At 41.0% G+C, this 10,035-nt stretch overlaps 1 protein-coding gene across 1 annotated transcript; it reads right to left on the bottom strand.

Moving 5' to 3' along the window:
• Positions 1 to 1,015: 1,015 nt before the first annotated feature.
• Positions 1,016 to 5,226, bottom strand: LOC120944937 (serine/threonine-protein kinase SBK1-like). Its single transcript, XM_040358709.1, has 4 exons — positions 5,131 to 5,226; positions 4,181 to 4,349; positions 2,076 to 2,278; positions 1,016 to 1,780 (listed from the first exon to the last, which is right to left on the bottom strand). Exons 1-4 carry the CDS (start codon positions 5,224 to 5,226, stop codon positions 1,016 to 1,018), a joined length of 1,233 nt encoding a protein of 410 aa, XP_040214643.1.
• Positions 5,227 to 10,035: the final 4,809 nt, after the last annotated feature.

Here is a 10,035-nt window from a genome sequence, read left to right on the forward strand (position 1 = left end):
ATCGTCCTTAACCAAACTGCTGACACATTCAGGGCAAAGTGGCTTCTCCCAATTGGAACCTAATTTTGACCTGAATATGGCACATCTTCTCCTAAAGGGCTGCATTTGGGTCTTGTCCTGGTCTTTACCCTGAGAGCCAAAAAGAAAAACAAAACGCCCATAAGACCCTGCACAAACCTACACTACCACTGTATTTAGATCAGAAAGGGTTAAAGTGCCCAGCCCTTCACCTGTGGTTCCCCACCCAGGGAAGGACCTCTGGTCACAGGAAATCTACCCTCCCCCCCAGAGTAAGACATGGTCAGCCCTCACTATGCTTACCTAAGAGGTGTTGGTGCCAGAAGAACCGGAGTCGACCGCCTGAGATGCTGCAGTGCCCTCCATGACTCCTCAGGGTATACCACAGCCTCTGCTGGGTCTTCACTGGCTCCGGATGCCTGATAAAGCCGCACACTGCACCTAGAGACCGGAACCTCATCTCTCAGTGCCCCCTGATGATGCGGCTCCAGGCACCGCTCACAGTGATGGACACCACCCATCCGCCGAACCAAGCTAATGGGAGGACAGAAGGCAGGTAACCCTGATGTGCGGCGTAATGGCGGCAGGGTCTCTCCACATCTCCCAGGGTTCTAACTCTCTGAATTTAAGCCGCAGTGGGACTAGCAGCCCTACTCTTCCCTTCTAGACAGAGAGGTGCTTTGGCAGAGGAGAAGGTAATGCCAGGGGCTCACCCAGGACAGTCCTGAGACATGGAGCTCCCAGGTTTCTCACATGCTTCCTTCCCATCCGGCCGAAAACACAAAAAACTGAAGGGGAAGGCCTTGAGGAATCCCTTTAATCAATTTGGGTGAACATGTTTCCTGTCTCGGAGGGAGGAGCCCTATGTCTCAGAGGCTGTCCTGGAAGACATTAGGAGAAAAGTTAATCCTATGTGATGCTGTTTCAGAAGAGCCACCACTCACCAATTCTTGGTTGCCCAATGTCTACCTCTGCACCAATATGTAATGAAAAATTGTCAAACATAAATTGGTGCCTCTGACATGTCCTTCTGTGGCTCTGGAATCATCTCAGACTGAGATACAGAAGTGTCTATGGTGAGAAGGTAAGACAAGGAGCTGATAGACGATGAGATGGAGACGTTGCTCCATGACGTGGTCAGGTGGGAAGCCGATGTTACCTCATACTGGGCTGAAGAAATCCTTTCAATGGAATCACCCTCCTCTTGTATTAAAGTTGATTCTGGTGTTTCTTCTTTCCAGCTTTCAATCAGGTATTGCAAGACTTCCGAAGTTTTACTTCTTTTGGTGCGATCAATTGCCAAAAGATCAATAAACATTCTTCGTATCCCGGCTGGAACCTTTTCCCATGCTTCTGGAGGATTAACCTCCTGGAAATCATTTTGCCAGTCAACATACTGTTTATATGCTTCATCATCAAGCATGGCCACCTGCCATGGAAACTCTCCTGTGAGTAGGCAGTAGATGACGACACCAAACGCCCACACATCAAGGCTGCCATCTACAGCCAGTCCATCTGAAATGGTCAGGTTAAACATCTCTGGGGCCATGTAGGTCTTGCTTCCACATCTTGTTCTAATCACTGTCCCTGTGACCTTAGTGAGTCCAAAGTCTGTGATCTTCACACAATGGCAGTCTTGGTCAAACACAAGAACATTTTCTGGCTTAAGGTCCAGGTGTACAAGTCCTTTCTCCGATATAAATTCCAGAGCACTGGAGATCTGCACAGTACACCTCTTTACTGCGTCTTCTGGAATTCCCACCTAGAAAAAGTTCAAAAACATAATAGATGTTAAATACAGTAGAGGAGAATAGAAGGATAAATAAAGATTCAGTTAAAGCATATATGTATGACCATGAAGTTTTTTTTTGTATTTATTTAAGGCTAGGGGTGGATTTTATTGATGGGCGTGTCACCCCCTAGGTAGATTTGCTTTGTCTTAAATTACAGTGGTCACCAAGACATTTAGAAAAAGTGATGGGAAATTTAAAATATTTGTTTTAACCTTTTTTTTTTTTTAAGGATTTAATAAAGAAATGCCCATTCCTACAACTTACATTTGGAAAGATAATGGAGAACAGATCTCCAACAGGTGCCAGTTCCTGGGCAAAGACAAAGTAGTCGATGGTGGAGTAGAAGAAGCCAAAACATCCGATGATATTTTGATGAGAAGACAGTAAAAATGAAATACTGAATTCATGGAGAAAAGACTGCTGACTGGTTTTGTCCTTATCCATAACCTTCATTGCCATTCTTTGACCTGTGAAAAAAAATGAAATAACTTAGAACAAGAACTAGAAACGTTCAATTAGTAATTTCTAACTTGAAAACATTCAATATCTTAAGAAGTTCTGCTCCTCCTAGATTGAGAATGTATCATGCTTCATGGAAGTTAAACTACAGCCTTACCAGCACTCAGCTGTACAGGAACCTCTCCAGATAGAGCCCATCTCATTTATTGACTAGGAGGACATGCAGCATCATATCATCCCCAGCCTGACTGTTCCTAACCCCTTTTACCAAAACCATGTAGTGCAAGGGCCTGCCTGATTGCATACAGATTGAAACTTTAGGTTTGACCTCATATTATATGGTTTTGGTAAATCTGAAGACAAGAATCTGCAGAAATTCTAATAGTGTGTATGGGGGTCTTAGTCTACAATTAGTGACCTCTTGGAAAAGGCCTATATCTTGCAGGTAGAAGTTAGATGCATATACTTATTCATAGAGGATACTGAAATGGCGGCTAGATTAAGTCACTCATCCTTTTTATTTATTATTAATTAACATATAAACATGTAATTCCATTATTCCCCTTAAAATAATGTAACGTATACAATTCTAGGGTATAATTATATTAACCAAACCGACCTCTCAAAACAATACCTCTCTTTTTGACCTAAAATGTATCGCTATCGAGAGTCAAAATTTTAGTAACAATCCCTCGCCCAATCTTGTGATGCATTATCATAATATATATATACCGTATTTATCGGCGTATAACACGCACCCTAACTTTAAGAGGGAAATTTCAGGAAAAAAACTTCCCACAGCCCCCTGCGTATAACACGCAGGCACGTTTTACCCTCTATTTTCAGGATAAAAAAGTGAGCGTTATACGCCAATAAATACAGTATATTTTTTTATTATTATTATTTTTTTTTTTATATAACTATACATTATGTCCCCACCCGTCCACAGTTTGCACCCATTAGGGGTGGAAGGGTGGTCTATTACACACATCGTCATTTAAGGATAATGCTCTACTTATTTTATTCCATTTGTTGCAATACTTGCTAAAATGTTCCTATTCCTTATTTGTATTTTTTATAACATAGATAAGCAAACGATAGTTGGACTCTAGGGACCAGATCCACATAGAATTGGATCGGCGCAGCGTATCAGAGATACACTACGCCACTGTAACTTACTTTTGGCTGGTTCGAATCCTGGAAGAATTTGCGCCATAAGTTACGGCGGCGTAGTGTATCTCTGGCGGCATAATTCAAATCGGCGATTAGGGGGCGTGATTCATTTAAATGAAGCGTGTCCCCGCACCGAATGAACTGCGCATGCTCCGTTTCGGAATTTCCCGCCGTGCATTGCGCGAAATGACGTCGCAAGGACGTAATTTTTTAAAATTAGACGCGACTTACGTCCATCCCGATTCACGGACGACTTACGCAAAAAAAAAAAAAAATTTCAACGCAGGAACGACGGCCATACTTAACATGTCAAGTCTAACTATATGCCGCAAAATACCAGCTTTAACTATACGCCGGAAAAAGCCGACAAGAGAATGCGACGGCCACACGTACGTTCGTGGATCGTCGGAAAAAGGTAATTTGCATACCCAACGCGGAAAACGACGCAAACTCCACCCAGCGGACGCCAAAGTATTGCATCTACGATCCGAAGGCGTATGAAGCCGTACGCCTGTCGGATCAAACCCAGATGCCGTCGCATCTTGGTTTTGGGATTCAAACTAAAGATACGACGCGGGAAACTTGAAAGTACGCCGGCGTATCAGTAGATACACCGGCGTACTCTCACTGTGGATCTGGCCCTAAAATTGTAACATATATCTCAAGTATGCATTGTAATACATGTTTTTTCTGATGTAAATTTTTATAAAAATATTGAACAAGATTACGTCACTCACCTGTTTGCCTGTCCTTCACCAAGAATACATTTCCATATCCGCCTTTTCCAAGCTCCTCCTCAATGAGGAAATACTTTTCAAAGTCTATCTGCTGTAGTCCTTGTGCATAGAAGGAGACCATTCTATCCAGAAGACCTTCCACATTATGGTCAGCGGAGGCCATAGTGTCCTGGAGAGCAAAACATTAAAACTTGTTACATTAATAAGCAAAAAAATAAACTTTAGAAATGTGACAAAATACGAATACGGTTATCTGCAGTTATAAACCTATAAAAACAAAGGGCTGGATTCAGATAGAATGGTCTATCTATCCGCCCGGGGTAACGTATCTCAGATACGTTACACCGCCGTAATTTAGGGCGCAAGTTCCGTATTCAGATACAACATGCGCCCTTAGTTACGGCGGCGTAACGTATCTGTGTCGGCGCAAGCCTGCTTAATTCAAATGTGGAAGATGTGGGCGTGTTTTATGTATATTAACTGTGACCCCGCGTACTTGACGCTTTTTATGAACGGCACCGAAGAGGCACCGAAGTGTCTGCTCTTAACAAGCACTTCTGTGACGCCCTTTTGCACGCCTTCTATAGATGCAAGCTAAATAATATAAATTCACAAAATTACAATATTTTACAGCTATTAATGGAGATTTTCACATAAACCAATAAGGCAACACTATCTACGTGTACAAGATTTCGGAAAAAAATGTTGAACACTAAATATAGAGATTAAAAACATATGTATTTAGTACAGCAAAAGGACCTTGAGCAAGTAACAAAAACAAAAAGGAAAAACCAAGACATATAATGCATAAATAAATAGCAGGATATATGTAGCTTTCAGTTCAATTGTGTGTGTGGGCTCAGCTGGGTCAAAAGACAAATTTTATCTTAAAGTGTCCTCCAGGAAAGGAACAAACGTGGTGTATCTGCTGCCAGGAGCAGCTTGGCTACCTTCATATTTCTGATATATCCTGCCATTTGCATGGAAGTTTTGGCTTTTTCATTCCATGTTCCATCTCTGCAAAGGTCTTGAGCCAATACCCACATCTCCCGTTTATGGCCAAGTGTGCAGGCACGCTCCTGCTAAGCGCATGAGATCTTTTTCTAATCAAAAAGATCCATTGAGTCTGGTAAGCACATTCTCCTTCTGTGCACTTTGGGTGTCTTATCCTTGCGTATGGTGAAGGAACAAGTTTGCACTGTCTGGACAATAATCCTTTTACAGCAAGATTTTGTTTTTTTGTTGGTGGATGGATTTTGGAAATTAATCAAATTTTTGGGTTGTTTTTCAATTGGGACAATTTTTTATCTTTTTTGCTTTGTATATTTTTCCTTAGAAAGAGTCAAACACTTTCTTTATGGACTTATATTATGTGTGCAATACTTTTTGGTGATTTATTTTAATGATTTATTACCACTAATTGTATATCACTGGTTTATCCACTTGGGAGAATTTTATGATTTGTATTTTTCTTACTTTAGTATATTTAGGGCTAGATTCAGGTAGATTTGCGCATTGTTACGGCGGCGTAGCGTATGGTATTTACGCTACGCCGCCGTAAGTGAGTGAGTGAGTGAGGCAAGTGCTGTATTCACAAAGCACTTGCCTCCTAAGTTACGGCGGCGTAGCGTAAATGGGGGTGGCGTATGCGCGCCTAATTCAAATGAGGATGAGGGGGGCGTGTTTTATGTAAATGGGTGGTGACCCGACGCATGCGCCGTCCGTGTACATATCCCAGTGTGCATTGCTCCAAAGTACGCCGCAAGGACGTATTGGTTTCGACGTGAACGGAAATTACGTCCAGCCCTATTCGCGAACGACTTACGCAAACGACGTAAAAAATTTGACGCGGGAACGACGTCCATACTTAACATTGCGTACGCCTCATAATAGCAGGGGCAACCTTACGCCGGAAAAAGCCTTATGCAAACGACGTAAAAAAATGCACCGGGCGCACGTACGTTTCTGAATCGGCTTATCCAGGTCATTTGCATATTCTACGCTGAAATCGACGGCAGCGCCACCTAGCGGCCAGTGTAAATATGCACCCCAAGATACGACGGCGTAAGAGACTTACGCCAGTCGGATCTTAGGCAAATTTTGTCGTATCTTGCTTTCATAATACAGAAAGAAGATACGCCGGCGCAGATTTGAATTTACGTGGTGTATCAATAGATACACCGGCGTAAATTCTCTCTGAATCTAGCCCTTAATATTTAGTGTTTTTTATAATCACTTTCTAGTGCCCTCCTTTTTTACTTATATAATAAAGATGACCTACAAAAGATACTCCGCTTTCTTGTTGCCAACCAGCTATGCAGAGTGTCCTTACATATATTCAGGAGGATGAACACAGAGCTCAATTAGGTAAGAAGTGTCATTTTAATCAGAACTGTCATGTAAAATGTGGACATTGTTGTTTCACCTTTTGTACTCAATAGAAGACAGCAGAGGCCATCAGAAGTCCTAGGATGACCCACAATAACCAAACACTCAATGTTCATATCTCTTTTCAGTCACTCTTAATCATTTCCAATGCATTTTTTGTACAGATTGGAATACATTTGTAAGAGAAGCCTTACATAAATTATACATTACTTGGCCACCAAAACACACTTGTTTCCCTTTATATTACTTCACGCAAATTACAGCCTCAATTTTTATTACATATCCTGTTTTACCAACAACTTTTTCATCAGGCTGATCATGGCAAGCCTCCAATGTCTATCCTGTCTTCTGTATACATTCTATTACAGATTATCCTATCCTGAACCTCATCCCAGTGCCCATTTTCTCAGTTATTTACATACACCTCATACATCTCTGGAGAATTACTTTTAAAACAATTCTTAAATGATTCTTTATTCATTCTCCCCAAAACTTTGAAGAATGACCCACAATAACCAAACACTCAATTTCCACATCTCTTTTCAGGCACCCTTAATCATTTTCAATGTGTTTTTTGTACAGATTGGAATATACTTGTAAGAGGAGCCTTAGATAAATTATACATTACTTGGCCACTAAAACACATTTGTTTCCCTTTATACTGTATCACATCACACAAATTACAGCTTCAATTTGTATTACATATCTTGTATTACTAACAATTTTTTCATCAGGCTGATCATGGCAAACCTCCAACGTCTATCCTGTCTTCTGTATACATTTTATTACATATTACCCTGTCCTGAACCTCAACCCATTTTCTCAGTTATTCATATAAAAGCTTTTTATATTCTGGAGAATTACTATCAAAATGTTCATTAAATAATAAAGATCCATTGATTGGTTAGATCAGGGGTCTCCAAACTTTTCAAAAAAAGGGCCAGTTTATAGTTCATCAACCTTTAGGAGGGCCGGATTGTGGCCAACGGGGGCAGAAAAAGCCCCGGGCTCAGCATTGGTGATAATAAATATGGCCTCATAGTTTCCAATCAGTAGGATAAGGAGTAGTGCCCCTATTAGTAGGAGTAATTGTATCTTATCATTGGCATTAGTGGAATAAAAAGTGCCCCCTTGTTGGAGTCAGTGGGAGGAATAGTGCCTCATATCAGTCGGAGGAATAAAGCCCTGAGGGCCGGATAAAGGCTAGCAAAGGGCCGCAGTTTGGAGACCCCTGGGTTAGATGAAAGTGACCTTACCTTAATGTGGTGGGGATTCAGCAGTGATGTAGTTGGATTTGTTGTTCTGAATATTCTGTTCCTCTGCAGTTCAACACCGGACGACGACACCAAATCTCCAGCTAGGCTGTAATAGATGAGTATACCAGGACCTCTAGTAGTAGTCACTGGTCAGAGGAGGGAGAGTGCCGCTTTATATAAGGGAGATGGGCGGGGAAGGCAGAGAATAAAGGCTTTCCATTGGCTGACTTCTAATGTAAATGATGTGTAAATAACCCCGGATTGTTCTTGCCAATTTGCATATAAATAGTTTTTTTTTAGTGAACAGGCGATGAGATTAGACATGCTGAAACACAAATATTTTACAACTTTACTGGGTTTAAACATTAAACTTTCCACCATATTAACTAGAAAATGGCATTTTTTTTTGTTTTATACATTTGTTTTATCTAATTCTAGTTTGAGTAACAAATACATGCTGGAGTACTAACCAGATATTTATTGAGGAAAAAAAAAATATATAACATTGGCTGTAGGTTCTTGCGTGTTCTTTCTTACCATTAGGTCTTATTTCTAATAATATTGTACACCAAGTGGATTTAGTTAAAAAAGGGATTTTATGTAAAAAAAATAAACAAATAAAAAATACTATAATATGAAATCAATATAAAAAAAATATATATATTTAGAAAGATTAAAAGGACTATTGAAGCTGCCATGTCTGGACTTTTTTCTAGAGCTTCCTGATTAGGTCTTCACTACTTGGTGAGACACTGATCTAGAACAATCATGTGTATATCAAGTAATAGAAAATATCATACCGACATGGGGCTAGATTCAGATAGAATCGTCTATCTTTATGCCCGGCATAACCTATCTCAGATACGTTACGCCGCCGTAATTTAGGGCGCAAGTTCTGTATTCAGAAATAACTTCCGCCCTTAGTTACGGCGGCGTAATGTATCTGTGGCGGCGTAAGCGCGCTTAATTCAAATGTGGATGATGTGGGCGTGTTTTATGTATATTAACTGTGACCCCGCCAATTTGACGTTTTTTACAAACATAAATTACGTGAACATAAATTACGTACATCCTTATTCGCGAACGACTTACGCAAACAACGTAACATTTTCAAAACTCGACGCGGGAACGACGGCCATACTTAACATAGGATACGCCTCATATAGCAGGGGTAACTATACGCCGAAAAAAGCCTAGCGTAAACGACGTAAAAAAATGCGCCGGCCGGACGTACGTTTCTGAATCAGCGTATCTAGCTCATTTGCATATTCCTCGCTTGACTATACGGAAGCGCCACCTAGCGGCCAGCGTAAATATGCAGCCTAAGATACGACGGTGTAAAACACTTAGGCCGGTCGGATCTTAGGGAAATCTATGCGTAACTGATTCTATGAATCAGGTGCATAGATACGACCGGCCGGACTCAGAGATACGACGGCGTATCTCCAGATCTCCTCTCTGAATCTAGCCCTTGATGTTCTGGATGAATGACAAATGAAGTACTGAGACAAAAACGTCAAATCAGTAGCTCAAAAGCAATGACCTTTTTTTAAAAATGCTGCCGCTTCTGAATACTAAAAAAAAAAAGGTTTATAAATAATTATTCGAATCATTAACACAACAGTAGAGTTTGTCATGGCATAAAGGAAGCCTTAATCTTAGTTTCATAAATGAAAAACCGCTACAGAATGGCCTTATTGGCAACTATTAATTTATACAACGGCTGGAAACTAAGTTCCCATAAGAAGAGAATTAAGCCTCGTACACACGATCAGTCCATCCGATGAGAACGGTCTGAAGGGCCGTTGTCATCGGTTAACCGATGAAGCTGAATGATGGTCCGTCACGCCTACACACCATCGGTTAAATAACCGATCGTGTCAGAACGCGGTGACGTAAACCACAACAACGTGCTGAAAAAAATTAAGTTCAATGCTTCCAAGCATGCACCGACTTGATTCTGAGCATGCGTGGATTTTTGTGCCTACTAACGATCGGTTTTGACCTATCAGTTAGGAATCCATAGGTTAAATTTAAAGCAAGTTGGCTTTTTTTTAACCTATGGGGCCCACACACGATCGGTTTTGACCGATGAAAACGGTCCATCAGACCGTTGTGCTCTGGTTAACCTATCGTGTGTACGAGGCCTTAGTCACATCCAGGGTTCCATGTACAGTATCTATAAGGTTCCTACAGAAGTTGTTAAGGGTT

This window comes from Rana temporaria, chromosome 1, assembly GCF_905171775.1.
Source record: "Rana temporaria chromosome 1, aRanTem1.1, whole genome shotgun sequence".
Classification (NCBI taxonomy): domain Eukaryota; kingdom Metazoa; phylum Chordata; class Amphibia; order Anura; family Ranidae; genus Rana; species Rana temporaria.

What these genes read in the sequence shown, in the direction of transcription:
- LOC120944937 (XM_040358709.1), bottom strand. Translation starts at nt 5,226, where the DNA reads ATGTGGGTATTGGCTCAAGACCTTTGCAGAGATGGAACATGGAATGAA. An exon ending in GGTGAAGGACAGGCAAACAG is followed by an intron (nt 2,279 to 4,180) that starts GTGAGTGACGTA and finishes TTTTTTTCACAG; the next exon opens with GTCAAAGAATGGCAATGAAG. An exon ending in TCTCCATTATCTTTCCAAAT is followed by an intron (nt 1,781 to 2,075) that starts GTAAGTTGTAGG and finishes AACTTTTTCTAG; the next exon opens with GTGGGAATTCCAGAAGACGC.